Source organism: Diadema setosum, chromosome 4 (genome assembly GCF_964275005.1).
Source record: "Diadema setosum chromosome 4, eeDiaSeto1, whole genome shotgun sequence".
Classification (NCBI taxonomy): domain Eukaryota; kingdom Metazoa; phylum Echinodermata; class Echinoidea; order Diadematoida; family Diadematidae; genus Diadema; species Diadema setosum.
The window spans coordinates 11,315,407-11,335,665 of NC_092688.1; the positions used below are offsets into that span (position 1 = coordinate 11,315,407).

The following is a 20,259-nucleotide window of genomic DNA, read 5'->3' on the forward strand; positions in this document are numbered from 1 at the left end:
TTTTCATCTTTTTCATCTTTATTCATCTCCAAAATAGAATGATAATCATGAACACAATTTGCATCTTGAAAACAGGCTCAAAAATTTAAAGCTCAACATAGCTAGATGAGTGATAGCCACGTGGTGGGGTTAATTGGAGCCACCTACCTGCCGAGTCTCTGGCCATAGTAACCCAGCGCCGCGCTGGATATAATCTGCATAATACTGGACGGTAAGAAGATCACTCCTATTGTAGATGGAAAAGTCAGCGTCGAATGGGAAAGAAATGTTGAATTCAATGTCAGTATTCTAGTAAAGAGCGAAAGAATATTTTTGTGTTCAATAATTTGTTCCATCTCATCTCATCCTACATATCTTACAATTGTCTTATATCTTATTTATATGAATATCATATAATGTACATATATCTTATTTATATGAATATCATATAATGTACATATATTCTTATTCTATTTCACTCATTCAAATTTGTTGTGCTTTAAAGTATATCATTCTATTCTGTTCTGTTTTATTCTATTCTAATCTAATTTAGTGAGTTTTATATTACTATATGTTATACAATTTCATATGATTTATGGATATATACTTGACTTAATTGCATAAGCATTCAATTTCACTATTAACTTGCTTATTAGATTTACATTGCAAGTTCAAACGAATGAGACGAGATTGTAAAGTACGTAAAATCTTGTCTGAGTTGCTTTCCTAAAAAATAATAATAATAATAATAATAATAATAATAATGATAATGTCAAACTTGAAGGCAATCCAAATTATTTGATACAGCATCTAATTTTTGTAAATTTGCAATGAGTTTTAGTGCAAATTCTTCACAAAATGCTTCTTTTTCATAAAGTAGATGGTTCTCGAGGTTAATCATGCTTTTTATTATCATTTTCGAGGACTCCTAGAGGTTTCTGCTTGCTTTAATTACGTAAAATTGATTTGAAACAAGCTGTGATTAAGTCATTAAAAATTCAGTGTCCAAAAGACCCAGGTTTCATGACAAAGAGTTTTTAGATTTGAGACGGAAAATATGCCTAAATCACGACATCAAATGCTTATCTAAGCAGTCAAATATAAAAAGAAATGAAATCCGTAATAGCAACGACAAAGAGCTTTGCATTCAGTAGCGCGATCCAGAATATGTAGAATATGCCAGATATGAAAGATGCTTAAACCCTCTCTGTATCATTGAGTAAGATATGCAAAGATTTCATACACAAACCTATGGGCAGGTAATAAATTTGGCCCACATAGGGTTAAGAGTATTATTGTAGCATGCTAGAGGGGCTAGCTTTCTCCTTTCAACTCACCGAGTTGCCAGTCCTGAGCGTCCGTCGTCTTCAGCAACCAAAGTGGTAGTGACGATTGCAACAGCGCCACCACCGCCCCAGCGACGGCAATGGCACCTGAGGACAGACGACAGAGAACAAGCCAGCAAATAGATAGAAAGAGAAAGGGATAAAGAAAGAATGATAGACAGATAGATAGATAGATAGATAGATAGATAGATAGATAGATAGATAGATAGACAGATAGACAGATAGACAGATAAGATAGATGGATAGATGGATAGATGGATAGATGGATAGATAGATAGATAGATAGATAGATAGATAGATAGATAGATAGATAGACAGATAAGATAGATGGATAGATGGATAGATAGATAGATAGATAGATAGATAGATAGATAGATAGATAGATAGATATGAAGAAAGAAAGAAAGATAATTCATCGCAAGTTATGCATTATTAACATGGGGAGATTTAAAAAAAAATGGTAATGAAGACCTGCGTGCAAAATGCAGAAGTCTCATACGTGCTAAAGTGCCAATGAGCAGGATAAGTTAAGACAAACCAAACCCCATGAGGGCGTGAGCAGTCTTCTACTTACACAACAAATTGCCTCCCAGTAGATCTTACGTTTTGTGGAGACCTCGCAGAAGTGGAAGAGTGGTTCTGGTTTCTGTTTGTCCGACCATTTTATGTACTCATAGAGCACTCTGTATTGACTTGCTAATTCTTCCACTAAATACGTCATATACCAATCATATACCCACGGTAATTTCTTATCTTTAATATATAACGTTGGTCTCAATGTTGTAGGAGAAGAACTCGATAGAGAGTACACTATTTTGCTGATTTAAAAAAAAAAAGAAGTAAAGAGCCATTGCGCAACTCTGATATTGTGTCTCCCTAATTCAGTTCTATTTCATAATTGATACACAAAGAATCCTAAGTACAGCCGTATATCTTGATAAACACATTCATGTTGTTCGGATTTCCAAATTTAGTTCTATTTCATAAATTGATAAACATAGAATTATAATTGCATCCCGCGTGTTATGATAAACACGTTCATGTCATTCAGATTTCCTCAGAATTACCTTCACATTATAGCCGCCGACAACTTCGGGCGCACTGTTGATATTGCGAACCATACTTCAAATCTCAACGTTTGACATTCAGTTAGATTACAAGTCCATCAACATCATCTTACCTGCCGACGTCATGATGAGCGGGTCTTTGACGAGCTGGTACACGGGCGCTGGGTCGGGACTGTCGTTGCGAGCCCTGGGAGATATGCAGAGAACTTCCAGTACTGCGGTAGACATGTGTATAGGTGACATGAAAGAATACCGAGTACAAAAATGAAATCGCGTAAAAATGGCGTACATGAAAGACCTAGATTCGCTGTTGTGTCATCAAACAAAATGTTTAAAGGTAGGGGATACCTTTTACAGACCTCCCAAAATGCAGCAAAACATTAAATATGAACCTCAGGGGACTTGTTTAGGCCACTGCTGAGAAATTTGGAAGTCAACAGTTATCTACAATTTGAATTATGCACAAAACTCAACTACTCAGTAGTTCTGTGTGTCAGCCACACTTAAGCCTTTTTGTTGCAGTCTTCTGTATTTTTTTTATCTATAAACACAAATCTAAAAGTATAAGAGCTGATGTAATAACATATAGAGTGTGTGGCAAGAATGTATATAGAAATGTTTGTAAGTTTTGATGAACTTTCTTCACAAAATATACATGATGGACACACATGCAGTGCATGGGTCTGCAAAGGTAGCCTAGTAATGTACTGGAATTTATGGTGAGCCCCGAAAAAAATTCAATTCAAAATCTAACGGTCAATAAAAATGTACTAAATGTTACCTTCCACTTTCAATACTTTATGGGAGTTTCTAAAATGATACTCTCTTCAACATACCACTGTATTATACAACTCTTCATTTAAGGCATGCAAATGGGATTCCCTACCTTTAAGACCTGGTTTTGTATATAGCGGCTTTCCTCGTGGTTGCATTAATGCTCAGAATTACTGCAAAATTCCAAAGCAAGAATTACACTCGGCTATTGCAACTGTCAGAGTAAGTAATCTGTAAGGCTGACATCTATCTGGTTTTATTAGCTAATGAAATGCATTTCAAACATTCCTCTAGGTTTCGTAGTTTCTCTTTCAAATGATATAGGATGATTATAATCAGAAAAAACTAATGCAATTTTAACATTTTTCTCCGATGACGTTGTGCCATTTGCACAACTGATTTTTGTTGACAGAGGGTTTTTTTTTTTTTTTGGTTCTGTTCTGTTTTTTAATAAGGGCAATTGATAATGTATTATTTCATTAAGTTTATTTCCAACGCAGTTGTTTGGAAAGCTCTCTGAAAACTCTTTGAAAACTTACTGTCATAATCATTATCATTTTTCTTATTATCATTATCATATACGTTCATCACAATTGATCTCACTATAACTATTACTATTGTAATGATAATGATGAACCTATTTACCCAGGTAAGCATCTTTAATATTGACACTGTTCCCAAATGAGGGCCAGAACATGAAAACATTTTTTTGGATAGCAGTTTTCATAATCTGGGCCAGGAGGAGCATCTTGGTAAACAGTATCTTGTCCAAAGATGCACGCACCGTGCGGGATTCGAATAATATACAGATGATTAATTGTAGGTATGCATCATAAAGCTCCATAAGCAGTACCACTCTTTACAAGACAACGGTCATCTAAGGAATACTAGTATCTCATTTGTTTGCTTGTTTGTTGTGCTTAGTTTTTTTTTTTTGTGCTTAGTTTTGTGATTCTCTTTTGGTGCTCACCTGCTAGCAAAGATGCAAATCCCGCTAGAATAAGAAAGGGCGTAGCCTGGCCTAGGAAAGAGTAGGTCACCGAGCCAAACGGAGGTCCGGCTGCACGGTACGGTGGAAGGAAAATACGAAAGTGGTCCAATGTAGTGCAGGTTCCATAGATGAGGACGGTTCTTTAAGTTTTATTGTTCAAAGTGAATTAACAACGCCACTGGTGAGTTAATATAACGTTAGAAATACTGTCGGTTACATATAGAGAGATTTTTTTTTTTCAGTAAGACCATGTGCCCATCGTCCGTAAAACGACTACCTTTCTTCACCTCTTTCTCTATATTTGTTCTATAACTCTGAGTCAATTTACAGCAAAAGAATGTTCCCTTTTCTCAACACTCTACTTATCAAACTTTACAATCTTTAACCTCTCACATCTTCTCTTTTATTACATCTATACTGATACATTTACCATGAAAAAGTTTCACCAATCACGCTTCCGGCAACATTCATCATTCTTTTCAATTTTGAAACACAAATTGCCATAACTTCTGTATACCTGCGAGTCTGTCTTAAAAGCGAATCAATTATCATATCTCACATTAAAAAAAAACACACAAAAACACATTCTTTTGGTGTCAGAATTTCCTTTAATCTAATACATGATTAATTACGATCTTCACACGTTGGAGAACGGTCATCCTAGATATCTTATAGAGCGACTTCCCGATCCTCAATGAGAGCATAATCCTATATGTATACTTGCACACGTCATCAGCTTATCTCAACATTTTCAGGACCATGTAATCTCTTCCGAACACAATGACTCACGAAATAAACCCAGCCCTATCAGCACGCCCCCATCTAAACATACCCAGAGACCCGAAGGCAAAGGCGCTGATCGCCACTCCCAGGGCAAACCCTCTCTTCTCTTCATCATCGGCATAGCTGTACGCCAGCACACCCAGACCTATAGTGAGAGGAGGAAGAAAAAGAAAGAGATATATGATTTGAGAGAGAATGCGTATGTTTTTCTGTGAGGGAGAGATATAGAGACAGAAAGAGAGGTAGAGAAGAAGATATGAAGGCAGAGAAATAGATATAAGATGTGAGAAATAAGTTTGTCTGAGGGGGAGATATAGAGACAGAAAGACCAGGTAGTGAGGTAGAGAGAGAGAGATGGAGAGAGAGAGAGAGAGGGGGGGAGAGAAAGAGAATTAGAGAGATATTAAGGTAGAGAAATAATGTTTCGGTGTGAGGGGGAGATATATATGGCGAGAAAGAGAGGTGGAGAAAGAGACAGGTAGAGAGATATGAAGGCAGAGAAAAAAATGTTATATGAGAGAAGGTGTCTGGGTTTGTGTGAGAGAGATAATGAGACAGAAAGAGAGGTACAGAAAGAAACATTTATGTATATATATATATATATATATATATATATATATATATATATATATATATATATATATATACATATATATATATATATAGAGAGAGAGAGAGAGAGAGGGAGGTAGATAAAGAGAAATGATATTGACATAATGATTTTGTGTGAGGTAGAGATATACAAAGGAAGGAGATTGAGAAGAGAAGTGATATGAGAATGTGTGTGTGTGTGTGTGTGTGTGTGTACAAGTGTATGAATGCATATAATTATAACTGCGGATCCAACTTCAGGGAGACATTATGCTCATAATTACTTTATTGGGAAGACACACGACCTTTATCCCATTCAATCGCATGCTTTACTGCCCACAGTGTTGATCTACACAATGTGTCCCTAAAGATGGATCCAGAATTATACATACAGAGTATAATAATAGCTTGTGTGTGTGTGTGTGTGTGTGTGTGTGTGTGTGTGTGTGTGTGTGTGTGTGTGTGTAGAAAAAGAGAATCTACCAAACAACATTTAGCATTTAACATAGCTTTTGCTCACGCGAAAGGAAGATATATCAGAAAAAGTATTTTTATGAAGTTACATTTCTTATGAAATATACAAGATATTTAAGCTTACAGAAAACAAAATAATTTACATTTAATCAGCGAAGGGTTGTGATTGTTATTATTGTTGTTATTTCTGTTGTTGTTGTTGTTGTTGTTGTTTTGTTGTTTAAATTTCTGAGTGATTTTTTTCTACAGAGCAAGACTAGGTTTGATTCGCCTCCAGTCGAACCAAGGGCAACTGCTTTGTACGTCATTACGTCACATGGGGAGAATAAAGTACTATCATTTTATGATGCACTGAAATATTTTACACCTCTGTTATTTTAGATGACATAGGCAAGAGGGGTTTTATAGATGTATATAAAATTTGTGTGTGTGTTTCGTCGCCACATTCATTTGTAGAAACGGCTTCGGCATGCTTGAAAGCTTTTGGAAATTATGTATTAATGAGGAAAAAACACACAATACTGCCTATTCTCTCCAATACATCATGATACCTAACAAGTACTTGATATTTAAGAGTGAAGACACCCCAATTTGTCATCGACCGATTAAGAAAGGCACTTAAACGTTTTGGTGATGACTCGAAAGGGCATAAAATCTGGAACACGAGAATGGTTTGAAATCTGTCAAAGGATGAGGGCACGCTACTTTCTCGCCATTACTTAAACATTCAATTCAGCGGAGCTTAACCATGACGGCAAATGCAATATCACACCCGGCGGTACCATTTGAAATCAATTAACGTCGCTGGAATCCAACAGTTAGCGGGCAAAAGACGAATGACATCGGGGTCTCGAATTGTAAAAGTGCACGGCGACCGAATTCAAGAAGCCCTACGAGTTAACGACCCATAAACGCGACATATATTGATTCTTCGTTACTCACTAACAGGGTGCAATTACATCGTAAACTCGAAGAAGTATCATCAATTCATGGAGCTAGTGCCATCATCAATTCGAAAAAGGTGTGAAATGTGAAGAAGGTGAGACGCCCTAGCGACTGATACAAGCCACTGAATCCATTCATTATGTGAGACCACAAGCTATAAATTCACGTGGATCGTAAGCGTATCCTCTATAATAACCAAGGCTATACCAAGGAGGTGGCTATATACTGGGCTCTCCTCGTATACCTTCTCATCATCTATAGTGAGCAGTTCGACAGAAGACCTGCGAACGTCAGATAATTTCATTTCAATTATTTTTTTTTCATCTTTGTTTTTTCCACAGAACATAGCACAATACACGAAGATTAGACATGATCTTGAGTACACAATACTTGACTGTGCGATGAAAATTAGCGGTAGAACGAATCAAAAACATGTATTTATAGTTTCAAACCAAACTCGTTAATTATCCATATTCTTAAGATAAAAAGAGGGGCCCACTAAAAAGTAGAGCTTGTATACTGTAGACACCTCATACAATCGGCGCAAAAAAAAAAAAAAAAAAAAACTTACAGAAGGAAAATATAAAGTAATTCAAAACATGATAGACATTACAGGACAGACAGAACAGAAAAGACAAACATAAATAAAAGCACAAACAAACATAAAAACAGGGCACAAAATAATACAAATTAGTACGATATGGAATAGGGGAAAAAAGGATATCGCAAAGCATAATTTTTGAGATGGAAGAAATTGATATAACTTTATACCGTGTATCCACCACTACTATACCTACAGTATGTACGACTATACAGTAACTGTTCATAGCAGTTTCAAGAGGAAACTAACAGCCTCTTTAAAAATTTTCCCCCTCATCCTACCATACATATGAAAAATCTGGATGTAGATTACTGAAAAGTGCCCAAGAGAGTAATTTATGGAAAAGGTGTCTAAGCATAAGCTATAATGTAATGCAAGTGAAGTATTCTTGTCTAGAAATTGGAAGGAAAGATAAATAAGAGAAAATGATGACCAATTGAGCTCAGAGGATTCTTTTAAAATATTACAACTGACTAATTCACCGAGTGCAAACTTATGTTAAACAATGACATGTTTGGCATATTTCTATATCACGTTGTCCACCATGTGGCAGTGGTCTACCACATGGTAACAATCCCATTATTATAAAATACGACGAGATCGATCGAAATATCGACTCTCTGACACTATAGGCATGGTATTAGTGTACCTTTTCTTGATTCAGCCCTGCAAGTTCTTTTGACGATTTTTCTCTTATGCACTTACACATTGGTATTACACATTGCGACGTAGAAACAAGGAGGTATACTAGGCGAGTTCGCTGGTACGTACACTTGTACCTCCTTGATATAACTAAAGGTATCTAGACATAGGTTATGTGTATACCTCTGCAAGATCAATGTAAACATGAAATTCAAGAATCTAGTTGACGCGTAAAGAATACATAGTATAAACATACACACAAATGCATATTCAAGCCCTAATATCCACGTGAAATACGAAGACTGTACATTCACAATGTTAGTACTGAAATAATTATGAATATACACACAAATAAAATATTCATGTACAATTATGTAAGCCCTACATTATATACAAAAACCACTGTACATATTATTTCCATGTTTACGTATATGACATCAACAACCATGGCTACAAGGCACATCAGGTTGTATGTGTGTGAGGGTAAAGTCTGTATATACCGGAAGAAACTATGAAAGAGGGAGAAGTGCTTTGTATGTGTATCCAAATAGTTCTTTTGTAGAATCAGTCGCAAAGCGTAATGGGTACGCCGTTAAGTTCCCCCCTTCCATCTTTAATTGATGGGCATGACAGAATAGCTAACAAAACGCAATACTCTTGACATTGGCTGCAAACATGAAAGGCGATCGTGTTCTGTCACAGTGGAATGAAACGTCACGCAGTGAATGCAATGAAAAAAAAAAAAAACATTTTCTTTGCAGTCACATCAAGGGTTCATAAGGTTCGAAGCCCCTTTTTCTCCTGTAACGGCATAAACGGAATGGAGGTTTTAAGCGTGTTGCAAATGCTCTACATGCCAAGTGGAAGATGGCAATTTTAAGCGGCTCTGGAGGTTATTAGTCACGTGATCGTGGAAGTTTGACTTGGAAGAAGTAGTAGTGGTGGCGGTGGTGGAAATAAGACTAAGTGTTGTGTAAGAGATGATGAATGTGGTGGTAGTAGATCTTGACATAAGAGTGCTGTAGTAGTGGTGGTGATGGTAGGATTGACGATGGTGGTGGCGGTCATAAAAGTGGTGAGTGACGTTGGTGGTGAAGATGATATAGTTGTTGGTTTGGTGGTAGCAGTCATGGTGGCGATTGTAATGGAAATATGGATGATATCATAGTAGAAAAAGGCATGGTGGTTCTAGTGGTGATGCTATAGTGCTGGTTAATAGTGGTTAACACTAATGGTGGAAAAACTGTTAGTGGTCTCAGACAGTGGTAGCAATATTGGTATTCGTGGTGGTGTTGATGTGATGTTGGTCGTGGCGGGGACATCAGCAATGGTGCTGGTTGTGGTGTTGGCGCGTGTGGCAGTGTCATCTCCAATGGTTATGTGATGGTTGTATACAGAATGGAGGTGTTTGTTCTTTGTTGGAATGATTGGACATGGCGGTGTGTGTCAGAGGTAAAGCCAACTGCTGTACAATGTGATGCATAACAGAACTAGGTGTTTTAAGTGTCGTAATGTACTTGATTACTGACGGGGCCACCCTGTATAAATAAAACGAAATAATGATGATAATAATAATAATAATGCTGATTACTCTATTACGTTAATGTGTAATGTGTTAATGTGTAATTTCGTTCAACAAACTGTGATGACAGAGGTCACGGTAGATTTCAATGAAGAATGGTGCGGAGTGGAAGGGTAATTCAGATGAGAAAGTGTTAGAGGGAAAATTCCCCCAATCGATGAAACTTAGGAGAGTGGTACATGTGTATGTTTTTAATCATTAGGGTAACAATTAAGATCAATGATAACATACAGTCTCATATGGAGGTGTGGATACATGGGTGTTTGTATGTATGTATGCATGTATGTATAATATATGTATAGAATATTTGTATATATTTAATGCAATCCAATTCAAATTTTATTTCATTTTTCGAAAAAGAACAGACGTTTCATTTTCTTGGGTAACAGAAAACAGGATTTTATAAGCAAAACAAAGTAAACTGAGAAGAGTATAAAAGATGTGAAATTTAATATATATATATATATATATATATATATATATATATCACAGTACATTACGACAAATGAGACATTAATTCAAATATTTATCTCACCTGCAATTTCAATGGCGGTAGCTGCCACTCCATGCAATAGACGGGCGATAAGAAACACGACGTAGGACTGACCAAAGGCGTATGCTGAAAGAACAACAGTAAACATTCGGATATGCATTGTTATCATACATAATGATGCAATCATTATTCCTCAAGGCATGGTGGTTTGTGTATAGGAACGGAGCTTTGTATGTTCCGTTGCTTTACGTGCCTATTACACCCCTAAAAAGACTTTGATGACCCCGCTATTTGGAATGTATACATTAAATTTTCAGCATGTTCGTGTCTCCAAAGAAATATACAAATACTATGATCGTTTCCATGCTTACGGTCAGGACCTCGAAGTAGTCATGCTTTTTCGGAATCGACAAGACAAATATATTTACCTAAGAGACTGAATTTGAGACTTATTTCCCGAGAAACAGCGGTGAGCAATACGAGGCAATCATGAGACCATTTTCTTAATGAGACATATCACTCAATGATGTCAAAACCTCTTGAGTTAATTGGTCCCGACGCAATTCTTTAATGGCATTTACATTAGTTATTATAACCCTTGGCAGTCAACTCATGTCTAATCCACCAGGACTGGCAAAAGAAACAGTAAATAAAGAAAAAATAGAAACTTCAGCTTCCAACCAGAACCGATACGAGATGTAAGTTTCCTAAATGTAAATGTTAAGACATAATTGTTTGAATATTGTATAATGTTAAGGGTTGCATAATCAGAATTTACTTATAAATTGTTGAAGAAATAACTCCTCCAAATCCCTTCCCCCCCCCTCCAAAAAAAAAAATACTAATTGACTTTAGATCTGAACAGCGTACGTCCAGTTATGTGTGCATACTGAATGCTTGTATGTGTGAGCATTTCTCTGTGTGTTGTGAACGTATGTATTCACATACCAGTGTTTGAGTATATGTACATACAAGTTTACATTCCATAAACTATTCAAGACAAGGTGAACCAAGTGTACGTAGAATGTTACTTGCTGAAACAAATTGCAAAGACCATTCGGTAGATGGCCAGTAGGGCAGGGACAAAAATAATCAGAAATTACATAATACCAGAGTTAGTGTCAGTTGTAATTGTTGAACTACGCCAGATAGAGACTGAGAAAACAAGAAATGTAAGGCTACAACAAGATTGTGTTAGCGCACATCAAATAATGTCTGTATTCAATAGCAACGAAGTCTTATTAGGCTGGTTTGGTTTCTTTCTTTGTCCGTCTGTTTGTCTCGTCTGTCTGTTTTTAGTACGTGGGCAGACATATGAGGTTAGTCCTGTCAAGTAGATCCTTTTGTGCCTATCACAACTACAAATATTGATCCGCTGTGGATGTTCAAATATTCGAAGACCAGAGCAAAGGGGAAGAAATCCCGATGAGATTTGTCTTTCAGCCTGATATTGCAGGGAGCACGAGATCTTCTTGGGTTGTTTTTATTACCCCGCGACAAGATACGAAGACTCCAATATCCATCCATAGTCTGAATGCTAACTCTTTCAGTACCATTGCCAACATATTTATAGACAAAGTCAATAGTACTTATAAGACTCGTGGTACCTAGTTGGTTAAAGGGATGGTATAGTATTGGTTGAGGTGAGAATTCAGCTTTCAACTTTTTCTAAGATACTTAGAAACCACTTCAAGAAATTTTGAAAAGCATAAAATTCTGAGAGAAATTCAAACTTTATTTGATGAAAATTAGTTTTGAAGTTGCTGAGATATCAAAAAACAAGGTAAAACAAAGCGATCCTTAAAAAAAAGGTGGTTCCCGACTTTTATTAGGATTGGTTTGTTTTGGATATCTCAGCCATTTCAAAACCAATCTTCTTTAAATAAACTTTGAATTTCTTTTAGAATTACATGCTCTTTCATATATTTCATAAGAGGTTTCTCAGTATAATCTAAAAAAAAAATTATCATCAAAAAAGCGTTGGAAACCTCAAGCCCCATCTCAATAGAAAATGTACCATCCCTTTAAATTGCGTTACAATCAACAAGTGATTACAATTCAATCAGTCGTCTTGAGAGCGCTTTTCGTCACTTGCTGGAAAAAAAAAAGACGAACTCGAGACACGATATTTTCCCAATTAATGTTTACTGGTTTTTATGCAAAACCAGATGTTCCAAAATACATTCTCTTGTAGGATACATTCCATGGATTTTAAACAGTTCGAAAATCATTTCCGTAATTCAACATGAAACCATCTCTTTAGACGTTAGACGTAAACGATATTGGTGCATAGCAATCGCATTAGTCGGCAATGTTTAATCTTTCATTTCATTATATGATGCGCCCAAAGCTCATACTGTTAAACACACACTCACACACACACATATTTTTTTTTTTGGATAATTCTTTATTCGAATTTCGTTCAATTTCATATCACAGAAACAGAAACGTTCTCTGAAACAAAAACAAAATATCATGCAAAGACAAACTGCATTATACACAAACATTGTACAAAATAACGTCAATCTTACACTATATAAGGACAAAATGCAGTAACACCAACATTGTGGAAACTAAAGTCAAACCTACATTGTAACTCTTTTAACCAAGGAAACGAAATCCGCTTTTTTTTTAACACATATTCTCGCAAAAAGCCCGCAAAGCGGGAACATAATAAATAGTTTGCTCAAAAACATAAACGGGGCATATTTCATTGCTTCTCGAAAGAAAAAAAAAATGAGAAAAAACGAGGCCATTTGCGAGAAAACACACACACACACACACATCTACACACACACATCCACACACACATCCACACAACGCCAGCATGCGCCCCACCCACACACACACACACACAAACACACACAAAAACACCCTAGAATACACATTAAATAAATGATGGCTGGAAGGAAAACTTTAACTGGCATGTAGGCGGATTATAAGGTAAGGTTTCGACAACACGTGGTAACAGACCAAATACATCAGCGGTTGTATTTGTCTTCTGCAGCTTTTAAGAGGGTATTATGGTCTTCGACTAGATACGGAGCTTTTGTTGACCCGCAAATACCTCTCATTCTTGTGGAGGGTTTTTTTTTTCGCCCAGTAGCAGTGGAAGCAAATATAGCAAACTCAAACTTCTCTTTCAAACAAAATTAAATTCGTTAAATGATTCGTGATAAAATTGACATCTTTTGAAATACTTGTATAGATCTGTTTCAAAGGGATTTTATAATTTCGGCTGAGATGGAAATTCAAGTTTTAACTTTTTCGCGAGATAATTAGAAAGCAATTTACGAAATATTGAAGAGCATTCAGTCCAAGGGGAATTGAAAGTTATTTGATAAAAATCGGTTTTGACATGGCTGAGATTCCCAAAAATAAAGTAAAAAACTTGTCATTCCTCATAGAATTGTATGCTCTTTACTAAACGTGGTTTCTAATAATCTCACAAACAGTTAAAACCAGAATCCCCATCACAACCAAAACTATACCATCCCTTTAAGTATAGGCCTACTTCCATCTTGTGCTGCTTATCTCTCTCTCTCTCTGTTCTAAACATGTCATACAATATACAAATATATATATATATATATATATATATATATATATATATATATATATATATATATATATATAGACGTGTATTTACTCACTCCTGAGTACAATGTTAATTATATTACTTTAATTGTAATCAGTAATGAATGAATATGACTCACCCAAGCATGAACCGATCAAGATAATTGTACTGCCAAAGAGGGGGATGAAATAGCCAATCCTGTGGGTAACAAAACGAAACAAATCACAAAATATAATTCCGGTAGTTATATTGAGTGTTAATTTGGTAGCCCCTATTTCATGCTAACCCAGTACACAAACCATGCAGTGAAGAACATTTTTAACACATTGAATATGATATATACTATAATATTCGTCAAAATGAAGATCCACCTAGTTTCAAAGCCTGCAGCAATATCGTCAGTGTAGATGCACAATTTTGTCTGGCATTTCCGAATCCTGCGAAGCCGAATATTCAATCAGTGCAAATAATACATCGGCGACCTTCGCAAGACTATAAAATATTCATCGCTGTGTAGAACTGGCAAATGCCACTATACCAGTGTATACCTTGCCTATGATATAGAACAGAGAATGAATCTCGTCAGAGGTTGTATCGTGCTCACACTTCATTAATTCATCCCTTGTCACAGAAGATTATAGTGTGATTTCAACTGAAACTGCGTTTATTTGAATTTATTTGATTCTTATCTCTTTTCAAACATTGCACGCACACATACATAATTTGATATATTCTATAGCTTGAACATGGTTTGCATTTTGGAAATCGTGTGATTACGTATTGGAGGTAATAGGATGGTTTTTAGGTATAATGATAATAATATCATATGTATGTATGTATACCTCTGGCATATTTACCGGGCACCGATCCGGTATACGTAATGATCATTATAGAGTATTATATGATTTCGTTTACCATTATTCAATTCAATTCAAAGGTTTTATTTTCACTTCTTTCAACAGAATGTACAAAAAAAAAATATAGATTCGACATGCGTTTGAAGGAATGATACATAGATAGCAAAGAATAACATTTGTCAATAATCATTACAGAATTAGGCATTTTTCATACAGACATATCTATACATTCTGCGAAAAAAAAAAAGTGGAGGTACCCACTCAAAAGACTTTGCTTGTACAACGTGGGCACCTCACAGGAGGAAAAAAAATGGTGAAAACTTAACTACAAGTGTGCGGGATGAAAAAAGAAGTGGAAAAGGGGAAAGGGAAGAAGTAGAAATACAAGTAAAGAGAAGAGACAACTAAAAACAAAAAGCCTAGATCAATCGATACATTCAAGATCAAACCAATAGAGACTATTAGCCATATTAGAAGTGTAGAGCGTTGAAAGCGACGAGAAAGTGATATATACAATTGTATGGAATTGCTGATAGCAGAACATATTATCTGCTCTGTGAAGGCACGTGTAATAATGTACAAGTTTGCAATAAGAAAAACAGGGGATGCGATGTAGAATTCCGCAAAAGAGGCGACCTAACAAGCCTATGAAAAATCAATAGCATCCTGGTGCTCACAAAACCTACTTACTGAAAAAGATAAACAAACAAAATTAATTTCTTTCTGTTACATTATAAGACTTAAGGAGGAATGATTTCAATCTTTTGAATGATTTCAGTCATTTGAAAACAAAGAAGGAGCATTTTTTATGTCTGGACTAAGGGAGTTCTAGAATCTTGGGCCTGTATAAATAAATGTCTGCTGAGCTAACACAGTTCTAAGCAGGGGCAAGCGAAATTCATTAGACTGTCTTGTTGGGTAACTATGGTATGTCAGGTTACGAGGAATTATGACCAGCATTTCCAGAAATATCTTCACAATAATAACATATAATGCATAATATACATATACATGTATATGTATATAATACATATATATATATATATATATATATATATATATATATATATATATATATATATATACACACATATATATAAAATTATATACATATATATGCCTCTCGGAATTTTCCACGTGTTGGACACGTGTTGGACAAACACGACTTGCGGGTGCTTTTTTTATTTACACACGCCATGATATAGTGCTTTGTAGCGATGTTATTTCACATACATGTAAGTCATGTTATAAATATCAATGGGAGTGGCACATTTGTCATTTTGTTTGTCTGTATAGATCCTGATGAAGGCCGACACGGCCGAAAGCTCGAACACAGAATAAAGGAAATAGGGCGAAGAAGTTATACGTCTCCCTTGAAACACTATACTGTCTTACGCCTATATGATGTCTCCACGACCTGGAAGTTCTAAACGTTGGTACAACATTTCTTGCATCTATATATACATGTATATATATATATATATATATATATATATATATATATATATATATATATATATATATATATATATATATATATATATATATATATATATATATATATATATATATACACACACATATTTGGTACATCAGGTTGGCACTGACAACGCGATATGAATTTGCCCATCGTCAGACTATTAGCACTGACACATCACTTAAACAAATGCACATATCGGATTTAATACGTAGACCAATCGTGAATGAAGAGAATTTGCCAAGTAAAATTTGTTCAAGATGTTTAAAGACTCTTCATTCTCACGTCACTTGGAAATTCCATACCTCATGGTAATTTGAATGCCGTGAACGAAGTGCAAACTTCATGTCACAGTATATGGGTCGCTGGGAGAGTTGTACTCTTGCTCTGCTAATGAATGAACTTATTTCGCAAACGCGTTTCGCTACCAGGTTAGAAATTGAGGTCCCTGACGTCAAAGTTTATAAAAAAAAAATGAGAGAGAGAAAAAATGTGTCGTTGGATGGATACTCTCCTCTCCTGCATTATTAACGTATTCCTCTAGTAGCAAAGGAAAGAAAAAAAAATCTTGCTACCTGTGCAGTCATGCCTTCGTGAATGTACATGCGGACGTGACTGGTAAATTGTCCAGGGGATTAGGCGGTTACTGATTAAAATTTGCCTTGACGTAGCGGACGCCTCAGTTTCTAAAAAGTCAAGCCGCCGCAGTGTTTGCCGAAAAGTTCCAATATATCGGTCGCTGTGACGGTTCGGGCAGATTTACTTTTCAGTTCGTACATGGGGGCGCAGCGACATTGGCCTGGTCTCACAACCACGGGCATTTTTTTTCCTCCTTTGCCTACTCATTGTCTCTCTAATTGGGAGGAACTATTAGGAAGTATTCGGTCATGATCGCCTGCTACCAATAATTTCCCGCCTAAACGGTCCGGAAAAAAAAAAATCCCATGAACCCACGCTCTGAAACTTACACTTCCATGATGACTGACGGAAAAATCCAGAGTGATGTAACTTGGACGGATCTGCATTTCTTTCTTTTTCAAATGTAATGAATGACATTGTAATTGCATTACGGCTTTCGTAAGTTTATCAATTTGGATAAATCATTTGTACTCTACTTCTGGGGACAAAAAAGCTTGAGAATTCAACTATTGACGCGCTTCTCTGCAATCAAGGTTTATCTCACTATTTTTTTTTTCCCGTATGAAGTAATACGATAAACATATATGCACCCCGTATCCATGGTATCCTATAAGTTTAAATTCAAGTTTCCATTGAATGCTTCTTTATTTTTTTTTTATTTTTTAGGGGGGTGGTGTGGAAAAGAGTGATACTTCAAGAACTGGTTTTGTCTTCAAAGAGAGGTGTGCGGTTTGGTTTATTGAAGACAAGAGTTGATTCTATTACGGAACTTTTACGTGTTCTGGGCCCTGTTGCATAAAGGTCGAGATCGGACATAAGTCAGAAATCAAACATAAATCTACGCATACTCAGCTGTGATTGGCTGATACCTGACTTATGTTCGATTTTTTTTTTTTTTTTTTTACTTTATGCGTGCTTGCATCGTTTTATGCAACAGTTGATCTGGGATTATTGCCTTCGACAATTAACTTGACCTTGTTTTGCTTTTTTTTTTTTGGTTGGACATATACTGATTCCTTTTCTGTTTGCTTGACACTATATTTGACTCTCTCAGACACGCCGACATTACAATGAAAATGCATGTATACAGTAATTGAGCCTACCTACCACTCCCTAAAGTGATAAATATTTGAATAAACTCTTCCTGTCCCTCTCATTTCCAGCTACATTTGCAGAACGATGGAATGGATGTTTATCGAAGAATGAAAAGTCAAATATAATTTTTGTTGACCTTCATCAACCGACATGCCTTCCTGAGCCAAATTCATTATAGTTTAACCCGCTCTGAGGCTAAAATTCCCATAGACGTTGTATACGAAATATACCATCTGGTGGCCGTAAGTCATGGTTATAAACATCTACTTTCGCTTTTACCATATTTACATTGCTACATGTCTACACTATATGAATTGTTAGCATGGTTTTAACTTTTTCATTCAAAATTAGTGAGATCAACGTCACTGGCCTTAATCACGTTAACATCATGAAACATCTAAGCCTTGTAAATTCATAAACCTACCAAAGCTTCACCTCTGATAGTGTGACCTCTGACCTTTCATTCATTGCTAGTGATTATCATTATAATCATTAGAAATTATGTATAGATATGTGTGTGTGTGTGTGTGTGTGTGTGCGCGCGCGCGCGCGCGCGTATGTAAATTGTCAAAGATAGTAGTTAAGCGTCTTTGATACCTGTATAGCGTCGCTGGGGTTCCAAGACTTTGGATCTCAAAATTTGATGAAAATTTCTTTTTGGATTAATTGTTGGTTTATCAATTAAGTGATGCCACGTCCAAACCCTAGCTGTCTTACCAAAAAAAGGAAGCCACCACAGCATGTCAAAGAAAAGGCGATTCCGTTTGGTAAAGTGATTGGGCTGCCATGTTGTTGTTGGTTTTTATTGGGGGAGTTCGCTCTCCTCAACATTTGACATTTTTAGATACGAGATTTTGTCACCAAAACAGATATATTATGCATACGTGACATATACAAATATCATAATTCATGGCGTCTCACCATTCTGTGAACATTCCAAGCGGCGCACTGAGGACCAGTCGCACCATGAACTTGGACGCCAGGAGCAATCCGGTCTTGGTGTTAACGTGCTGGCTGCACTCCTCCTGCTCCGCGCTCTCAAACCTGGCTCTCATCACCGACACGTTCACTCCGTTGCCATGGTGACCAGTCAAATTTGCCGCATCCCTTTCGCGTGGGTCGTACCAGGAGTACTCCTCCAGAATCTCAGCGGCATTGTCTTCGTCGTACCAGGAGTAGTCCTGGAGTCGTGCCGGCGGCACCAGCTCTGAGCGACCGTATGGTTGGTAGAGAGGTCGATAGTGTGCGGATGAATCGCCGGCAGCAGTCGCATTTCCACAATATGATTTCATGAACAGATCCGGAATGATTGGAACTGTGATTTGAGAGGACATAATTCAATAAGCTAATAAACGGCAGTTATGCTTTTCTCTGAAGTCAGAAAGCCCTGACATAAAACAATGAGTGCGAAACAATTCGAGGATTGAATACGTTCCGGGAATCTTATAAAGTCAAACTCCAAACACCAGATTTCTTCTTCAACCAGAAAAAGAAGAAGAAGAAGAAGAAGAAGAAGAAGAAGGAAAAGGAGGATTCTAAGCCATTGGAGAGTAACAGCGATAATGATAATGATAATGATAATAATAATAATAATAATAATAATAATAATAATAATAATAATAATAATAATAATAATGATAATAATAACTGACAGTGCTTTTATATATAGCGCATAACACAAAGTAATAATGTCCATATGCGCTCAAAAATGGAAAGATTATAGTGTGACGATGACAGTGTGAGAGCGAGCAGTCCACGAGTCATTCTTTTTTTTAATGCGCCATTGTAGGGTGTCAGTATATTGATTCGCCAGGCAATGTGACCCACATTTATTTATTGAAAGATTTATATATGCTAAAAAAAACCCCGCACACACACACATACATACACACACAAGAAACAAAGAAGTATACCGACTACGGTCATCAACGTTTCGTCCAGAAAGAGGGCGAGCAGGATGACGACCAGGATCACGGACCTCGACGACCTCAGCTTCGACGTCGCGCTCGACATCCACGCCTCCATCGGTGTGGACTATATGATTCGGTTCACGTCCTTGAACCCGTGATCAGTTTAGTGGAACGATTGCCTGCATATCATACGAAAAGGAAGCGGTCCTCTGAATGTGATAAAGTGAATGGATCAACTAAACCTATTGCACAGGAAACCAAACCAAACCATTCTATGCTCGGTAACATGTGCTTTTAGCGAATATATTGTGTTCCAAAGAATGCGTATTATATTGCAGTTATAGTCTCAGATCACGTTTCGATAACATCGGAAAATAATGCGAGATCTTTACCACCTCATGAAATAATTCTCGAGTTTTAGTTACTCTAAAACTGT

At 36.5% G+C, this 20,259-nt stretch overlaps 2 protein-coding genes across 3 annotated transcripts in view; both read right to left on the reverse strand.

Annotated features, from left to right (window-relative positions):
• LOC140227609 (synaptic vesicular amine transporter-like) overlaps positions 1-19,938 on the reverse strand; it is a 24,702-nt gene extending 4,764 nt beyond the window's left edge. The window contains exons 1-9 of the mRNA XM_072308026.1: positions 19,827-19,938; positions 18,835-19,228; positions 13,985-14,043; positions 10,311-10,394; positions 4,990-5,085; positions 4,137-4,226; positions 2,506-2,607; positions 1,317-1,412; positions 148-226 (exon numbers count right to left, since the gene is read on the reverse strand). Of these exons, the coding sequence (XP_072164127.1) occupies positions 148-226; positions 1,317-1,412; positions 2,506-2,607; positions 4,137-4,226; positions 4,990-5,085; positions 10,311-10,394; positions 13,985-14,043; positions 18,835-19,228; positions 19,827-19,938 (1,112 nt within the window). The remainder of the gene's footprint in view (positions 1-147; positions 227-1,316; positions 1,413-2,505; positions 2,608-4,136; positions 4,227-4,989; positions 5,086-10,310; positions 10,395-13,984; positions 14,044-18,834; positions 19,229-19,826) is intronic.
• Positions 1-20,259, reverse strand: part of LOC140227555 (large ribosomal subunit protein eL6-like) — a 211,089-nt gene that overhangs the window by 86,995 nt on the left and 103,835 nt on the right. The window contains exon 1 of one of the 2 annotated variants that reach the window (XM_072307967.1): positions 6,174-6,178. The exons of the other annotated variant lie outside the window; for it this stretch is intronic. The gene's annotated coding sequence lies outside the window, so the exon portion shown is untranslated. Of the gene's footprint in view, positions 1-6,173; positions 6,179-20,259 lie in introns of those variants that run through there. 2 annotated transcript variants of the gene reach the window in all.